The following is a 19,085-nucleotide window of genomic DNA, read 5'->3' as shown; positions in this document are numbered from 1 at the left end:
TTTAAATGCATAGCTCTCAACCTCTTAGTACAAAAAATCTGGACAAAACCAAAAATAATAGGAGGACAAAGCACCAAAAAACAGGGACATATTTTAAATATTGCTTTTATAAGCTTAGAAAGTTGCTAGAATAAAAGGTCTTGTGTTACCATTCATTTTCTGAAGTATATGAAGTCAGAAACTCAAATGCCCATCATAATATAGTGACTTTAATTTTCACCGATTTGCCACAAAAATCCAGAAAGCTAAAATTATATGACAAATTTTATGAGACCAAAAATATCAGCCACAAATCTGGATATTCTGTGAAAATCTGGACAGTTGTGAGGTATGTCTAAATGAATTATTACATTTTTAGGCTCTGATCGTATTGATAACTTTTTTCCAGATTGTGGAATTTAGCTTAAAGTATAAATTTTTATGAAATTTTTATATTAATATCGGAATGGAAATACAATGGGCATGTCTCACTCCTCAATATGCAGATTCCATTATTGCCCTTTTTAAGCAAATACACATGCCTACCCACAAACATACCCACCCACATTGTTTAAAAATAAGATAGTATTATTTTAGATTTGCTATAACCTTTTGTTTATTTGTTCGAGCAAATGTAAGGGTTTGTTGTGGATCTGCATAATAACAACTTTGGTCTAAAGTTTATTTATGAATTATCTGATAAGATACACTTTCTAAACCTCCTCTGTTTATTTAAACGTGAAAATAAGACTTACATTAGTTTATATTATAAGGAATGTGCCTCACTATGTTATTTATTTGGCAACAGTTATCATCTAAACCATAAAATAAAGACTTTGACTTTGGGTGAATTTTTAACTGCTCATAGAACGTATAGTAATTGGCAGGACATTTGCAAGGAAGCAGGTTACAATTATGAACTGCTTTTTATCCATGGCTAAAACAAGAATGCAATTGCAATGCTTACTGGTGTAATTGTATTGCAACATGGCAGGCTTTGAAAGTTTGTGAGGAGAATGTGTGCTCTAAAGTACACAACTTTGATAATTTAAAAGGAAGTTGCATCAGAATGATAATCTTTTTTGTTACTGAATACAGAATGCTAAGTAAGTAAGTGATGGACCATGGAAGGTTTTGAGACAAGCTTTTAACACTATGGAAATCTTCAATGTAAACCTAAGATATCTACCAGATTAACTAACTTGCTTCATTTTTTTTTATTTTAGTAAATTTTGCACCATTTAGGTGCAAAATGGTTCCTTGTGGTTCGTGTGTTTGCATACACGTTCACACAAATATCAAGAAATTCTAAGCAACTAGCAGTTTTAAAGTTAAAATTAAGGCACACATTAGATGTATTCATAATGAGAAAATTGAGACTATAACTGACAAACACTTTTTAAAGGCACATGAGAAAGATCTTTTGTTGGTTAGGTGCTGAGTTTTAGAACAAATATCAAGTAATGACAAGACAGGTAAAACACTACACCTTTTATCAAAATGTAAGGAAGCCATACACATACTTTAAAATATAATACTTCGAAGCCTTATGGTTCAAACTGTGAAAATTAGTGGAAACTTTTATTGCAAATGGTTTTAATGTTTTAGTTGTTAATTAATCTTTTATTGGCTGTTATTATAGTTTATCTCTATGATTTCACAGTGGCCGCGGTGATGCAGCAGTTAGCGTTGCTGCCTCACAGCAAGAGGTTCTCTGGTTCGATTCTCGGCTGGGGTGTTTTCTGTGCGGAGTTTGCATGTCCTCCCTGCAGTCACATGGGTTTCCTCCTGGTGCTACGGTTTCCTCCCACATTCCAAAGACATGCAGTAGGTGGACTGGACACACTAAATTTGCCATAGCTGTGAGTGGGTGTGCGAGTGAGTGGTACGAATGAACTACAGTGGCAGGGGTAGCCATCTGGCAGTGTAAACCTTGGCCCAAGATAATTGTTACTGCTGAAGTGACACCCTGACCACATGTGCAAAATGGGAAAAGGGGTTGAGGATGGATGGACGGAAGGGAAAAAATAGGTGGTTTAAAAGCTAAATTATATATGTATTCTGTGCCACACTTTTTAAGTTCCTGAAAAAACAGTTTCATAGTTTTGTAGTTTGACTACAATGCACAGAGGTCATAAACCATCAGAATGCAGGCTCCAAAGTCTAGGAATAAATCTTATTCCCAAACAAAGTATCAAACTCATTCTTAAAAACAATTAAAGAACTACTCTGCCTGACATTCATGGGAAGCCTCTTCTAGGACCTAGCAATGCCGTAGATATAAATTTAACTCTCAAGGCAATTTTACATTTAAGAACTAAGAAAATATAACCCCATCCTCTAGATGACTTATAGGTCTGCAACATAACATTCAATAAGAGCCAGAATTCTTCATTGTGGAGAACATGGTATGCTAATCATAATTTACCTTGTAGCCAGTAATAACACTGAATATAGACTGAATTTTTGTAGGCATGTACTGTAAAGCAATGCTTCAAAATCAGTTATTCTACTTATAAAATTTACTAACTGTAAACTTCCACTGGACACTTTCTAACAATGACAGATCAGCTTTAGAATAGGAGTACAAGAGGAGTTGTACTGAATAATGAATCTAACATACGTGATGAATAATTTTAAAGCTGTCGAATTATTGCTGGAAATTGTTAATAATAATCCCATAATACGTGTAATTTATGCTTTAAAAATACAAGCATTATTTTTATATTGCAAGTTTGAGTTGATGTATACTCCTGAGTCCTTGTATTCAGGGTTTTTATGAACTGCAGTAACACACAAGATAATGTCTAGATCTGAAAGTGCCAAAGTACAACACACCACTTTTTTGCAGACTTAATATGTAGCCATATTTGTTTAGCCAGCCAACTACATCTGAAATGTATAAGCTGAATGCCAGAAAATCAGATATGGAAAATAAAAGATCACCAATACTGATATGTTCATATTTGGACACCCAGTAATTAACATTAATAGGTAATAAAGAGATCACATACTTAAATAATACATGGCCCAAGACTTGAGTCCTGTGGTACGGCAGAAGAAACTTCTGATGGTGTGCCTAAAAATATATTGTTTAGTAGAGATTTAATTGTCAGACTACTTTAGAACTAGGTTCTAAAAGCTCAGCAATCCCATTTCCATTTCTGGACTTCCACTATGGATGTCTTGTACATACCATTAGAGAAAGTTGTGCTTCCTGAAAATAATTAACTGGATCAGTCAGGTATGTGAATATAAACCTCCAGGTACACTTACCATGCTCCACAGGTACACTTACCATGTTCCACATAAGTGATGAATCCTAAAGACAGTAGGATAGCAGCTAAGTGGAAACTGAGACCCTGAAAAGGGAAAACAACAGTAAGTGGAATATTGAAGAGTGCCATTACTCCAAGTGAAATTAAATATATTCTAAGGGGAAGGAAAGAAAAGAAACAATAAGAGAAATCCATCACACTCGGGTGTTACCCAATGCAATCATATGATTACGCTAAAACAGTAAAGCCCACCATGTCTGCACATTTGATGCAGCTGACACCTTTCAACATTCCCCTCAAACCTAAAGGTGAATACATTCACACAGAGAGTGATTAACACCTGATATACTCTCCCATAGGAAATGGAAGGCAAAAAAACATATATAAGGCTCTGCATTCCACAGCACTAATGCAATGAGGCCTAGACAGAACAAGGCAGGGAAAAACTAGGCCAATAATATGGCTAATGAAAAAAAAAAATCAGCAGACAGCAATGATTTCTATATTTTCTACATGTTTACTTAAAAGCTGACAGAATACATGTAAAAGGGAAACAGCTTGAAACTATGTAAAAGAATAGTACATTTCCTATCTGGTGTAACTCCCTTTATCCTCTGTTTTAAGTTTCTAGATCTCAGAACATGATTCTCAAAGTTGCAGGTGTCTCTCTGGTGCATGAACACCAGAAGATTACATGTTCATAGGTAGGTACTAGGCTATCAACCCAAGGGCCTAAGTAAGCCTAGCCAACAAGGTTCCCTGGCTTATGCTACCCAAGAAAGTTAATTTCCTGTGCCTCTGTCGAGCAGAGCCACAGAAGTGTTCCCCGGGGTGTATTTCCCATTTCCCATCCGCTCATCAAGATTCTTCTTTAAGAGTGCTAATGAAGAACTTTGCTCGACACAGATGGATAGCTTGTTCCAAAGTATAGGAAGGCTCTGGGACAGGAATCTATCCTCCAGTATGTCCTGTTTATTGTGATGACAAGGTTTAGGTCCCTAGAGCTTGTAGCTTGGAGGGATTGGGATTTCTTTAGGTGTAGCATGTCCAACAGCTCTGGGTTTAACATAGCTTTATAGGTTAGGCAGAGATCTCCTCGGAGTAGGTGATATGCTACAGAGTAAAGCTGGAGTTTTTTTGAGATGGTCAGTGTAGGGCATCTGTTTGAGGTCAGTAATCCTCTTTGTGAGTTACTTCTGTGGCCTTTCCAGCTGCTGCAGATGTCTTGTGAGGTACATTTTAAAAGGTGCGTTCTACTCTATAATGGGTCTAATGAGTGCTGAGTAGAGGGGAACAATGACCTCTTTTTTTTTCCTGAATGAGAACCCTTTTGTGATGAGGTGCATTTCCTCACTACTGTGGTTATGTGATTATCAAAGGAGACTACTGTCCACCTGGGTCTTAAGGTCTCTTATCACACATTCAGCATTAAGTAGACTGCAGTTTATGTGGTAGTTCATGGGTACAGAGTTCTTGGCAAGGGGGATGACAATGCACTTTTTGGCATTGAGCTTGAGGCCATGCCTTGGACACCAGGCATCTGTCTCAGTGAGGCCCTTCTGTAGGATGTCCACATCATTTGGGGACTCGACTATGGCTCCTAGATTGCAATCATCTGCGAACTTCGTTAGGCAGAGGCCTTCTGTGTTAGGTTGTACTTTAGAGAAGTAGATACCAAACAGGAGAGGTCCCAGGACTGAACCCTGTGGAACTCCACTTGCCACTGGTTTGAAGTCAGATTTGGAGTCAGCAACTTTTACAGTGTGGGTTCTGTCAATGAGCCAGTTGGCAACCCATCTTGTGACGTATGGATTTATACCTAGTTTAGTGAGTTTAGCTATAATTCCAGAATGGGAGATGGTGTCCATGCTGCATGGATTTAGTTGTCACAACTTGTTACAAATTGAACAACTAGACAATACAGTACCATATATAGCAGGCAGTCCATCGGGCAAAATGCTGTCTTCTCTGTTTTGTGGAATGTCCATACAACTGTCAAAGAAAGCTCCCTGTTAAGTAATATGCATTCTAGGACTGTGGTTAAAAAAAAAAAAAATCTAAAGTCTGTTCCCCCATTTACCCAAATTATCTGGATGAGCTCATGCATTGTATTATCTAAAATCAGGTAAGCAATTATAAACAAACAGAGACAAGCTACTAAACAGAAAAACACAAAACATGTTTAAAAAACATTTTTGTACAAAGTTCTTCCTTCATACTGCAGTGGGTGTAATGCTGTAATAACAGTATTAAGCATCAAGCACACTTTATGTACAATTCTACCATATTTATTTCACAAAATGCTTCAAGACCAAACAGAACTACAGTGCATATAAAAAGTGTACACACCCCTGTTAAAATGCTAGGTTTTTGTGATATAAAAAAATGAGACTACAATAAATAATTTCAAAACTTTTCCCACCTTTAATGTGATCTATAACCTGTACAATTCAATTGAAAAACAAATATGTTAGGGGGAAAAATATAAAAAATAAAACAACAATGCGCTGGTTGCATAAGTGTGCACACCCTTAAACTAATATTTTCTTGAAGCACTTTTTGCTTTAATTACAGCATTCAGTCTTCTTGGGTACACACCTGCCATCAGTTAAAGAGACTGATAACCCCAAATAAAGTTCAGCTGTCCTAGTACGATTTTTCTGACATTTGCCTGCTACAGCAAAAGGCATTGTTCGCAGAGAGCTTACAAAGCATCAAAGGGATCTCAATGTTGAAAGGTATCAGTCAGGAGAAGGGTACAAAAAAATTTCCAGAGCATTGAATATACCATTGAACACAGTGAAGACGGTCATCAAAAAGTGGAGAAAATATGGGACAACAGTGATGTTGCAAAGAAAGCACAGTTGTGTACACTTACCATAAATGTAGATGTTCAAGTGTATTCACTGTTGCAGTCATCACATCTGGGTTATCCCTGCCAGGGTAGCCCTCAGTCAGCCCAAATACCAGAGGCATAGTATTTCTGCATCGGTTGCTGTCACTTCAGGACTGACATCAGGTCGTCAGTGGTATAAAGTAAGGTAGCCGACACCATTACATCAGTTTTTCTTGACCTGTCAGGAGTCCCCAAGTGGGAGCCAGGATATGGTGGAAGAACCCCACCAGTAGAAAGTAAATACCAAAAAGTTCCTTGCAATAAGAGAGAGAACGGGGGATGGAAGGAGGGAAACCAGGACTGCAACAGTGAATACACATGAACATCTACATTTATGGTAAGTGTACACAACTGTACTATGTTCTTTGTGTTTCACTGTTGCAGTCATCACATTTGGGTTGATTCCCAAAGCTGAGGAAAAGGGTGGAGACAGTCAAGAAGACTGGGGGCTGGCTCGGATGCCCTGCAAGACTGCAGTGGCAAAGCCTGCCCTGGATCTGGAGAAGATAGGCAGGTGGTAATGCTTGGTGAAGGTATGAACAGACGTCCTTGTTGCAGCCTCCAGGATGTCCCTGGTGGGGGCTCCTCTGAGGAAAGCTGTAGAGGTGGAGGTTGCTCTGGTAGAGTGAGTTCTGACCCCCTTAGGGGGAGGTTTCCTGTGTTACTTGTAGCAGAAATGGATGCCTTGTGCTATCCATTTGGAAATGGTTTGTTTGGATTTGGCTTTGCCCTCTGATCCTGCAGCAAAGCTGACTAACAACTGATCAGTCTTTCTAAATGATTTAGTCCTGTCTAGATAGAATCTGAGATGTATGTGCACATCTACAGAGTGCAGTATTCTTTCCCCCTTGTTTTGTGGGTTAGGGAAAAAGGTGGGCAAATAAATGGATTGGTTGAGAGCCACACTGGATGCCACTTTTGGCATGAAGTATGGGTTAGTCCTGAGGGAGACCCTTTCAGCATGGAAAATGATGAAGGGCTCTACAGCCATTATTGCCTGTAGCTCGGATACTCTTCTTGCTGAAGTGATGGCGAGAAGCAAGGCTGTCTTCCATGAGAGAAACTAACTCTGCTGAAGCTGCTGGTTCAAAGGGGGGCAGGGTGAGCTTTTCCAACACAAAGTTTAGGTCCCAAGCTGGGGTGGGTGCTCTTCTGTGTGGCCTCAAGTTGCTAGCCCCTCTGAGGAACTGTTTGTCGAGAGGGTGTGAGAAGAGAGGTTGTTCAGTGCTGAAATGAGCAGAGATAGCAGAGGCATGAATTTTAATAGAGGAAAAGGATAGACCAATGTGTAGTAGGTCAGCTAGGTAATCCAGGATGAGAGGTAGGGAGGGCTGTGTCGTATTAGCTCCCATAGCATGGATCCAGGTGTAGAATCTTTTCCATTTGTCAGCATAAGACTTTCTAGTACTAGGGCATCTGGCCTCACATATAACATCTAGAACCGGTTTACTGAGGTTAGCAGCTTGTACCATGGTCAGGGAATATGCCAGGCTGCCAAACTGGGGGTCTGCAATTGGGGATGCATGAATTCTCCTTCCCTCTGGGTCAGGAGTGTTGGGATCTGAGAGAGATGCCATGGTGGCAGAGGGAACAGGTTGAGCAGCAGTGGGTACCAGTGCTGGTGTGGCCAATCTGGGGCAATCAGGATTTCCCTTGGTTTTTCCTCCTTTATTTTGAGCAGTACCCTGGTAATGAGAGGTAGTGAGGGAAATGCACAGACCGAGAGGTTGACCCACTGGAAAGATAGAGCATCCACTTTTCAGGCCCTGCAGTGAGGCTCCCTGGTGCAGAACTTGCTGAGCTGATGGTTGGAGTGGGAAGCAAAGAGGTCTACCTTCAGAGTGCCCCATTTCTGAGTTATAAGGGTGAAAGTTCTTTGGTTTAGCTGCCACTCATGGGTCCAGACGATTTCTGCTTAAGTTGTCTGCCAGAGAGTTTAGAGAGCCTGGCAGGAATTGTGCTAACAGGTGTAGTTGCATGGTTGAGGCTGTGTGCCACATGGTCATGGTGAGCCTGCATAGAGGGTAGAAGTGAGTCCCTCCCTGCTTGTTGATATATCACATCACTGTGGTGCTGTCTGTTTTGATCAGTAGAGCCCCTGGGACAGAAGGGGTCTGAAAGCTGTCAATGCACGCTGGACAGCTGACAACTCTTTTTGATTGATGTGCAGATGTATTTGATGTGGGCTCCATTGAGCCTGTATGCACCTGCCATTCAGGTGTGCACCCCAGGCATAGTCTGATGAGTCTGTGGTCAGGGTCTGGGCAGCATGGGGTGGTGAGAAGGGTAGTCCCTTGTTGTGGTAGCATGCTGCTGCCCACCAAAGAAAATCTTTCCTTAGACAAGGTATAATTGGTATAAGAGTTTCCAGGTCTTGAGAGTGTTGACAACAAAGGATTTTTAGGTACCACTGAAGTTTCCTCATATGCAGTTTGGCATATGGAATGTGTAGAATGCAAGATGCCATGAACCCCAGAGCTTGTAGGATTTTCCTTGCAGATAACTGGAGTTTGGTGGCTAGTTGAAAGAAATAGGCTGCCAGGTAAGTTTGCATTTCAGGTGTAAGGAATGCCATCTGGGATGCTGTGTCCAGGCTTGCTCCCAGGAATATAATTTTTTGGGTGGGTACTAGTTTGGATTTCTTTTCATTGATAGTGTACCCTAGGGAGGTCAGTAGGTCTTTTACAAAGGCCAGGTGCTTAAGCAGCTTTTCCTGACTGTCTACCTGAATTAGGCAGTCATCTAAGTATGGGTAAATTTGAATATTTCTTTGCCTGCAAAAAGCAATGGCAGGAGCCAGGCATTTTGTGAAAACTCTGGGAGCAGTAGATAAGCCAAAGGGAAGTGCAGAGATCCTGCCCTGAAACGTAGATATTTTCTGCATGATTCCCTGATTGGGATGTGTAGGTAGGCCTCTTTTAGGTCTATGGTGGCTAGCCATGCATCCTTGGAGAGCATAGGTAGTAGTTGCTGAAGGGTGAGCATTCTGAATTTTTCTATCACCAGGAAGGTGTTTAGAATATATAAATCAAGGATGGGGCACCAGGTGCCCTCTTTTCTGGGTATCATGAAGAGCCTGGAGTAGAAACCTTGGCCTATGTGTTCTGCAGGAACATGTTTTATTGCCCTCATGGAGAGCAGGGAAAGGACTTGCTTTTTGGCCTTTGCCCACTGGTTTGGAGGTAGAGCTGGGAACCCTTTTGGGGTTGGTAGTGTGTGTAAAGAAAATTTGTATCCCTGGGACACTATGTTGTGGACCCAGCAGTCATTGGTAATGGTGACCCAGGTTCTTGCGTGGAAGGAGAGTATTCCTCCCAGGGGCAAGTGCAGGTGGGCATTATAGGGGGTGGAAGGGGAGAGTCATTGTGAGTTCTTACCATGAGGGGGTGGCTTTGCCCTCCCTGGTTTAGAAGTGGAGGTACTCCATTGCTTTGATCTCTGCATTCCCTGTGGCTGTTGTCTGGGGGGTCTGCTTCCCCGGGGTCTGGGCTGAACTGACCTAGAGGGGGCAAGAAAGGACCAGTGTTTGGAGGGACAATGCCTACTGAACCTGGGTGACTGGACCTGCAGGAAATCCTTAACTGTCTGCATAGATTTAGCTTTTTCTTCCATCTTTTTTAAGATCTCCTCTGCCTTGTTGTCAAGTAAGTCGTCTTTGTGCAAGAGTGCATCCAATAGTTTATATTTGACATGGTCTGGCAAGGGCTGTTCCTTAAGCCAAGCATGCCTTCTAAGGACAGAACTGGTGACTACTGCCCTGTAAGATGCTTCTAGGGCATCAAAACCACAGTGTAAGGTGTGAAAGTGCCTCATTGAAGACCGGAAAACTGACAATTAGCTTAACGGCAGCATCGTCGGTAGGTTTTGACCTGTGCAGTCTATCGTTGTCTTTATCCTTACATTTTTTTGAAAGATCTGATGTCGGATGGCTTACTGAAGCCATATTGGAAATCGAAGACTGAGAGCAAAAATATCTAGCTAGAATAAGAGCCAGACGACGTATAGTTCTGGCATTGAACAAAGCACAAAAGTGACAGCGGGGGATGTCGTGGTCTGGGCCTAAGCAAGTGATGCAGTAAGAATGAAAGTCTCGGTATGGTATTTGCTTTCCACAGGCGAGACAATTGTTAACTTTTTCTGACATTGGTTAGAGCAAGAAAAAAAAGGATCCCCAACAGGGTACTTAGTGTTAGAAGACTTCAACTTCAATTCGGAAAATGAAACACAGGTAGCAGCCGACCGGTACTGTGCGAACTGCTTCAGCTTCAAGCTTCTCGGCAAGAAAGACTTATGTAATGGCATCGGCTGCCTTACTTTATACTACCTGTGACCTGACGTCAGTCCTGAAGTGACAGCAACCGACATAAATACTACTCCTCTGATATTCGGGCCGACTAAGGGCTACCCTGGCAGGGATAACCCAAATGTGATGACTGCAATAGCAAAACACAAAGAACATCTGGACGTCCCTCTAAAATTGATGAAAAGACAAGACAAAAATTGGTCAAGGAGGCTGCCAAGAGACCTACAGCAACACTGAAGGAGCTGCAGGAATTTCTGGCAAGTACTGATTGTGTACTATATGTGACAACAATCTCCCGTATTCTCTATATGTCTGGACTATGGGGTAGGGTTGCAAGACGGAAGCCTTTTCTTACACAGAAAAACATCCAGGCCAGGCTAAAATTTGCAAAACAATACATCAGGCCTCCTAAAAGCATATGAGAAAATGTGTTATGATATGATGAGACCAAGGTTGAACTTTTTGGCCACAATTCCAAAAGGTACATTTGGCGCAAAAACAACACTTCACATCACCAAAAGAACACCATCCCCATAGTGAAGCATGGTGGGGGCGTATCATGCTTTGGAGTTGCTTTTCTTCAGCTGGAACAGGGACTTTATAATTCCCTTCACCTTGACTAAACAGTCCCAAATAACAGTCACTTTTGGCCCAAAACCTTCAGGCATCTGCTAGAAAGATGAAGATGAAGAGGAATTTCACCTTTCAACACGACAATGACCCCAAGCATACATCCAAATCAACAAAAGAATGACTTCACCAGAAGAAAATTAAAGTTTTGGAATGGCCCAGCTAGAGCCCAGACCTAAATCCAAAAGAAAATCTGTGCTGTGACCTGAAGAGGGCAGTGCACAAGAGATGCCCTCACAATCTGACAGATTTGGAGCACTTTTGCAAGGAAGAGTGGACAAATATTGCCAGGTCAAGATGTGCTATGCTGATAAGACTCCTACCCAGTAAGACTGAATGCTGTAATTAAATCAAAAGGTGCTTCAACAAAGTATTAGTTTAAGGGTGTGCACACACACGACAAGGTATTAGTTTAAGGGTGTGCTCACTTATAAAACCAGCTTATTGTACATTTTTTATTTTTTATATTTTCTTCCCCTAACAGATTTGTTTGTTTTTCAATTGAATTGTACAGGTTATAGGTCACATTAAAGACGGGAAAGGTTTTGAAATGATTTATTGTGGTCCCATTTTTTATATCACAAAAACCTGGCAATATAACAGGGGTGTGTACACTTTTTATATCCACTGTATATCTAGTCTTTTGACTCATCAAGGGAGACAGGTTGTTAAATACTCACAATATGTAGTTAAGTGTGTGGCAGACTTACACCATTGCCTCATCTTGTCAAAAGTGAACAGATAAGGGCAATAGTGCAGCACTATTCCTCCTCACATAAAAGCAGGCACTAGCTGAAAATTAGTGTAAATGTGAACAAAGCATTTATCCAATCATCATGTTGTCTCTTCGGAACATTCTGCAACTCTACTCACATGTAACAGAGCACTGGCTGCGTAGGTAACAATGATAGCAGGGAACGTCCCCAGAGTCAAGGAGCTCCTGAAGACATCTAAAATAAAAATAAGCAAAGATTAGCTATAAAATAAGAAATATAAACGTCTATTTAATGTGATGCTGTAAGTGTTAAAGGGCTTCTTTGCAATGTGGATAAATTAAAATTAACTCATAATTAAAGGAACTCCTCTATATACTCTGAAAAAGCCTTGTTATGGGGGGCAGGCAGAGATCTCGGGGTAAAAAAGGCATCCTTAAACATGGACAGATAAACATGGGTAAATTTCACTGTACAAGGAAACATCTGGCATTAGCAATGCAAGGGATGGAAGGTCATATAAAGCAAGTGCTGAAGAGATCTCTTCTTACTCTCTGCTTCCTACTGTTGCCGTGCTAATAACAGAATGATCCTGCCACATCAGATGGCACAGGCTGAGAAAAGCAATCAAGCAACTTCTGAATGATGACAAAGTAACTTATGAAACCATATCTGAAACCACATTTATTCTGTCACAAATTTAAGATTAATTAAGCAGTACATTTTGGCAAGCAGTGTAACTTATCTATTTTCATTAACTATAATGAAGTTCAGCTACAGTCATCAGAATGACTTAAAATGTACAGTTGGAAATCTTAACAAGGATATTTTCCAATTCCTACTCTGATGCTGCCAGCAAGGTGAGATAATTATCATATCCATGCATTGAGTTAGTAAGCAGATAATCCAGCTGGAAAATCAAAAGGCACAGGGAGTGCCAGACATGGCAGAAAACATGGATACAAAGCAGATTTAAGCATGTTTCTGCTCATTAAATGCCCTTGTCACGGCTATGCAAGATGACAAAAATAGCACAAACCTTGTCGAGAAGAGCGACAGTCTTAGGACTTATTGTACTAAGTGCCTATCCAAGCATTCACAGATTCTGAAAATGCAACATTATATTCCCAAAGGGAGTTCAACTCTCAGAATATTTCTATGAGTAAGGAAGTTCATACAGTTTGCACAATGCACCAAAATAGAGAGGCATCAAACAAAAGAAGACACAATTTGCGTATAAAACATATGTAACTCACAAACTTTGGAGAGGTCACCATTTTATTACAGCAGTATATACAAGCCACACACTTGGGGGAGGACACCATTTTACTACAATGACAGTGACCACAAACTTACTATTTGTGTGTGTGTGTGTGTGTGTGTGTGTGTGTGTGTGTGTGTGTGTGTGTGTGTGTGTGTGTGTGTGTGTGTGCACGTGTGGTGTACTAGCTGTTCCATATTGGTAGTAGGATTTCCCTATGATTACATGCAATTAGCTCCAGGATCCAGTTTTCAGTCCAGATCATCACTCTCCTTGTAGAGTCTGTACATCATCCCATCTCTTTCTGGGTTTTCTCTGATTTTCCCATGGCTTCTAAAAACAAACTGATTGGGTACTGTAATTTGTCCCTATCTATTGCATTTACCCTTACCCCTGTGAGCCAGATCATGGCTGAAAAGTGTCTGAAACAGATTAATTAATAAATTATTTCAATGGGATTGTAATAATGTCTATTGATGAGGTAAAAAGTCATGTGCTGGCAACTGTGGATTATTTTAGTTAAGTTTTATTTTTTTTGCAAGACATGTAAGCAGTACACAAGTCCTGTTTTCAGCTGCTTGCACATTTTCTGTCTTCTATTCTACATACTTAAAGTTTTCCAATAATCACTGAAGCCTCTTGTCCTCTGTTCCCTTCTCTTGTCAATAGGACTGCTACTGTTTTTCCAAAACATACAAAATGCTTCTCCATCCCTCTAGAATTTATCTTTCCCAGTATCTCCTTACTGTTCACTAGATTCCCTTATAATGATGCACTCTCATCACCACCCCCTCCCTTCTAGCTAGCCATAATCCAGTCCCAGACATGCTGTCTCACCTGTCTGATCCTACTTGCCCTTCTTTACCCATGCAGTGCTCACCTTCCTATTGCCCCTTGGGCTTGAGAGGGGAAATGGAATAATCCCACTAACAGGCTACCATATCATCTTCCATGATTTTTTTTACAGTTAAATGTCTGGGGCCAAGGCAGAAACCAGTGGAGTGGACATCCAAAGTTAAGGCATCAGTGCAACAGGATGCCTCATAGGTTTGAGAAAGGTATAAATATTTGCAGCTGAACCCCCTTCTAGTGAAAGATCAATCAAGCATGCATAAATTACTGGAAGGGAAGAGGGCTGGATATTTACCAGAAAACACTCACACCATTACATAATGCTGATACCTAGGAGAGGTCTGGAAACTAGCAGTTGGCTGTGACATCATTACTGAGCTGAGGCTTAGTTGGATTCTGATGCTGGAAGTCCAATCAATCACTCATTCAAAGTGGCCAGCACAGCTGAGAACTCTGATAATGCAGACACTGGACTGGAAGCAGTCCATCCGCTCCTCTCAGGGCCAATAACTTCAAGCACTTGCTATGGTACGAAAGTGCTTTTTCATCCCATAGCTTATATCTTAAGGTATGGCATCCAGGAATGTAATCATTCCACTGTACCCAGCACTCATCAGGCTGATCATTAAATTTAAGACACCATTTGGTATGTACCTGTCCAAATACTTTTGACAAGGGGAGTGCCCTCAATGTTTTACCAAAAAAAAAAAATAATAATAATCAGGGGCCTAAAAATCACAAAAAATTACACAAACCATTTCAAAGCCTCATCCCTCTTCTCAGTATTATACAGGCTACTAATGACACAGGTACTGGAACAAAAACAGCTGGAGAGTGTGGGAGTAAACAACCATTATCTGCTTTCCAATCCGAGGGGGGTAGCCCAGTCTATTACAACAATGATACTGGAGGAGACTGGGTGTCAAAGCAATGACAGTGGTTGTTAGAGCTGGGATCAGCTGCATGCAAAGAACATGTATATGTTAGTGAGCCTGCACTCTAGGAACATGTATGTAACAATGTACCATGGGTAATAGGAGTTACAGAAGAGAAAACTCTGTACTAGTTGCCTGGATGGTGGCCCCCATGTGGAAAAAGAAAGACGACTATTGCAAAGCTGCAGGTTTGAAAGATGTGAAGCATGTAGTCCATTTGTGTCCTTCCCAACCAGGAGAACATGTTAATATACTGCACAGGAGATGAAGCAGATGCATTGAGTAAAGATAATTTAATTGATGAAAGGTAGCAAAATAAGGTTGTAAAATGCATTTGAAAAATGTTTTACTCCAACAAAGAATATGATTCATGTGAAGGTGACACTGTTGACATTAAGCAGACTGTACTATCCACAGAAACAGCTGATTAATTTATCATGGTCTTGCACATTATGAAAGAAAAGCTCAATATGGCCCATTCCATATTGAGCTAACATGCAATAGGTTAATGGTCTAATTAAGGGACATTGTATGGAAAAAAGCTGTGAAAATTACAAGACAGCAGACACAAGGATTGATTTTTTTTTTGATAAAGTCAGAAAATCAAAGGCAGTGAAGCTGCAAATAAGCATGCAGCCCAGACAAGCAGCATCTTTCTCAGAAACCCTTTTATAAGTGTAGGAAGCCAGGTGTCCCAGAATGATTGTACCCCAATGAAAATGTAATATATGCTATTCTTGTTGAAAAAAAAAACAGGCATGACAGTAGTCTATAAAGCATCCAGCGTGGATGTGGATAGTAAGGGTCTCTTACAGCAAAAGTATGCTAGTGGAGATCCATCATCTGTCATATCTTTCATCAGGAACCAAGTCAAGACAGATGCCGGGGTTGATTGACAGTCATGTTTCATAAAATTTATAAGGGCATTAAAAAACATAATAGCCCATGTGTACTTACAAAAAGTGAAAAGCTGCTTTTCGGACAAGATAAAAGCATCCATCCTAGAAATGGTGACTCACTCAAAGGGAGAAAGTATAGTTGTGTACACTTACCATAAATGTAGACGTTCAAGTGTATTCACTGTTGCAGTCATTACATTTGGGTTATCTGCTTGCAGGTAGCCCTCAGTCAGCCTGATTAACAAAGTCTTGAGTCCTGCATTGGTTGCTGTCCTTTTTTCCATGGTGTCAGGTCTTCAGGGGGTATAAAACATGCAGCCGACACCATTACATCGGTTTTTCTTGCCCCAGATGTCAGGTGCCCCCATAATGGAAAGCAATAAAATAAAAGAGTACAATGATATACCTCCAACCAAAAAGCAAATACACCAAAAAGCTTTTAAGCATAGTAAAGGAAAGTAGAGGTATAAACAAAAGAAGTTAGGGGGCTGGAGGGAGGGTAACCAGGACTGCAACAGTGAATATACTCGAACATCTACATTTATGGTAAGTGTACACAACTGTACTATATTCTTCGTATTTCATTGTTGCAGTCATTACATTTGGGTAGATTCCCAAAGCTATGGTTGGGAGGAGGAATTTAAATAGCATTAGTACCAGCTATAAGGCCCTGCAAGACTGCAGTGGCAAAGCCAGCTCTGGATTTAGAAAAAATTGTCAAATGATAATGCTTGGTGAAAATATGTACAGAACTCCAGGTAGCAGCTTCTAGGATGTCCCTGGTAGGGACGCCTCTGAGAAAAGGCTGTAGAGGTAGATGCAGTCCTGGTGGAGTGAGGTCTGATCCCCTGGGAGATAGGTTTTCCATGGTGCTTATAGCAGAAATAAATGCAATGGCTTATCCATTTAGAAATGGTTTGCTTTGAAATAGCCTTCCCCTCTGCACCTGTAGCAAATGCCACCAGCAGTTGTTCAGATTTCTTTTGAGATTTAGTCCTGTCCAAGTAGAATCTACATTGTCTGTGCACATTTAAGGAATGCAGTATCCATTCCCCTTTGTTCTGTGGATTGGGAAAGAAGGTTGGCAAATGAATGGACTGATTAAGAGCCACACTGGATACCACCTTGGGCATGAAGGATGGACTGGTTCTGAGGGACACCCTGTCCACATGAAAGATGATGAAAGGCTCCACTGCCATAAGGGCCTGTAATTCAGATACCCTTCTAGCTGAAGTGATTGCTAAAAGGAAATCTGTTTTCCAAGAAATAAATTTTAAGTCCGCAGTAGCAGCTGGCTCGAAAGGAGGAAGAGTGAGTTTCTCCAAAACAAAGTTAAGGTCAAAGGCTGGGGTTAGAGCTCTCCTGGGTGGTCTCAAATTTTTGGCCCTCTGAGGAACTGCTTGAGCAGTGGATGAGAGAAGAGGGGAGGTTCTGTGTTATAATGAGCTGAAATGGCTGAGGCGTGGATTATAATGTAGGAAGAAGACAGGCCATTGTGAAGCATCTCAGTTAAGTATTGTAAAATCTGAGGTAAATTGGGTGCTGCTGTGCTCATCCCTTGAGATTGGTTCCAGGCACAGAATCTTTTCCATTTTTCAGCATAAGATTTTCTAGTACTAGGCCTCCTTGCCTCTAAAATGATATCCATCACAGATTTACTGAGGGATGGTAAAGGAGAGATTAAGTAATTAGCCAGGCTGCAAGATTCAGTGTTAGAAGCTGAGGGTGCAGAATCTGGTTCTCCTGCTGGGACAACAGGTAAGGAGTCTGAGGCAGGTGCCATGGGGATAACAGAGACACACTACACAGGAGGAGGTACCAGTGTTGGTGTGGCCAGTCTGGAGCAATCAAAATCATCCTTGGTTTGTCCCGTTTGATTTTTAGTAGTACTTTGGAGAGCAGAGGCAGAGGGGGGAAGGCATAGACTGATGTTTTTTTTCCAGCTGAAGGACAGAGCATCCACTTTCCAGGCTTGTTTGTGAGGAGTCCTTGTGCAAAATTTGTCCAATTGGTAGTTCTGGGGGGAGGCAAATAGGTCTATATCCGGGCTCCCCATTTGCTTGTCAACATGTTGAAAATCCTTGGTTCCAGTTTCCACTTGTGTGGGTCCATGAGGTTTCTGCTTAGTCCGTCTGCCAGTTTTCCTGGCAGGAATTGAGCTTGTAGGTGCACTTGGTAGCTCAAGGCTGTGTTCCACAATGCCATGGCTAGTCTTCAGAGGGGGTAAGAATGTGTACCCCCCTGCTTGTATATGTACCACATAACAGTGGTGTTGTCCATCTTTACCATTAGTTGTCCTGGAAGAATGTGGTCCTTGAAGGCTGTCAGAGCATTCTGTACAGCTAACATTTCTTTTTGATTGATATGCAGGTGCATTTGACATGGGTTCCATTTCCCTGAATGCACTTCCCTGCCAGGTGAGCCCCCCATACATAGTCTGTCTGATGCATCTGTTGTTAGGGTTTGGGGCAGCAGGGGTTGGTGTGAAAGGTAGTCCCTTGTTTTGGTGGCAGGTCTCTGCCCACCAAAGGAACTCTAGGTGTAGGCAAGGTATGATAGGAATCATTGCTTCTAGATCCTGGGAATGTTGACACCATACGCTTTTTAGATACCACTGTAGTTTCCTCATATGCAGTCTTGCATATGGAATTAGAAGAGTGCAGGAGGCCATGAACCCCAATGCTTGCAGTATTTGTCTTGCAGACAGTGGGGTTTTTGTGGACACTTGTTTGAAGTAGGTTGTCAAATGAATTTGTTTCTCTGGCATAAGGTAAGCCATCTGGGAAGTTGTATTCAAGCTTGCTCCCAGGAATATAATCTGGTGACTGGGTACCAGGTGAGATTTACTTTTGTTTATGGTGTACCCCAGACAAGTTGGAACCCTTTGTACAAAGGCCAGATGCTTCAAAAGTATGTCCTGACTTTCTGCCTGAATTAGACAATCATCCAGGTATGGGTATATTTGAATATTTCTTTGCCTGCAAAATGCAATAACTGGAGCTAGGCACTTTGTGAATACCCTGGGTGCAGTAGATAAGCCAAAGGGCAGTGCAGAGAACCGATAGTGCATGTAGCCTGCTTTGAAGCATGGGTATCTTCTGCAAGACTCTCTGATTGGGATGTGCAGGTACGCTTCTTTTAAATCTAGTGTTGCCAACCAGGCGTCTTTGCCTAGCATGGGAAGCAATTGGTTAAGAGTCAGCATCCTGAATTTTGGAATCTCCAAAAAGGTGTTTAGAGTAGACGGGTCCAGGATAGGACGCCATAAATTATCTTTTGTGGGTACCAGGAAAAGTCTCGAGTAGAAACCTTGTCCCTTTTCCTCTTCTGGTACCAAAT

General features: G+C 41.3%; 1 protein-coding gene across 1 annotated transcript in view; it reads right to left on the bottom strand.

Moving 5' to 3' along the window:
• PORCN (porcupine O-acyltransferase) overlaps positions 1–19,085 on the bottom strand; it is a 279,229-nt gene that overhangs the window by 82,498 nt on the left and 177,646 nt on the right. Inside the window, exons 10-11 of the mRNA XM_044079316.1 lie at positions 11,960–12,036; positions 3,278–3,341 (exon numbers count right to left, since the gene is read on the bottom strand). Coding sequence (XP_043935251.1) covers positions 3,278–3,341; positions 11,960–12,036 — 141 coding nt within the window. The remainder of the gene's footprint in view (positions 1–3,277; positions 3,342–11,959; positions 12,037–19,085) is intronic.

This window comes from Protopterus annectens, chromosome 8.part0 (assembly GCF_019279795.1).
Source record: "Protopterus annectens isolate FY-2018-M chromosome 8.part0, PAN1.0, whole genome shotgun sequence".
Classification (NCBI taxonomy): domain Eukaryota; kingdom Metazoa; phylum Chordata; order Ceratodontiformes; family Protopteridae; genus Protopterus; species Protopterus annectens.
The sequence above is the reverse complement of the archived record's forward strand: the minus strand, read 5'-3'. Positions and strand labels throughout refer to the sequence as shown.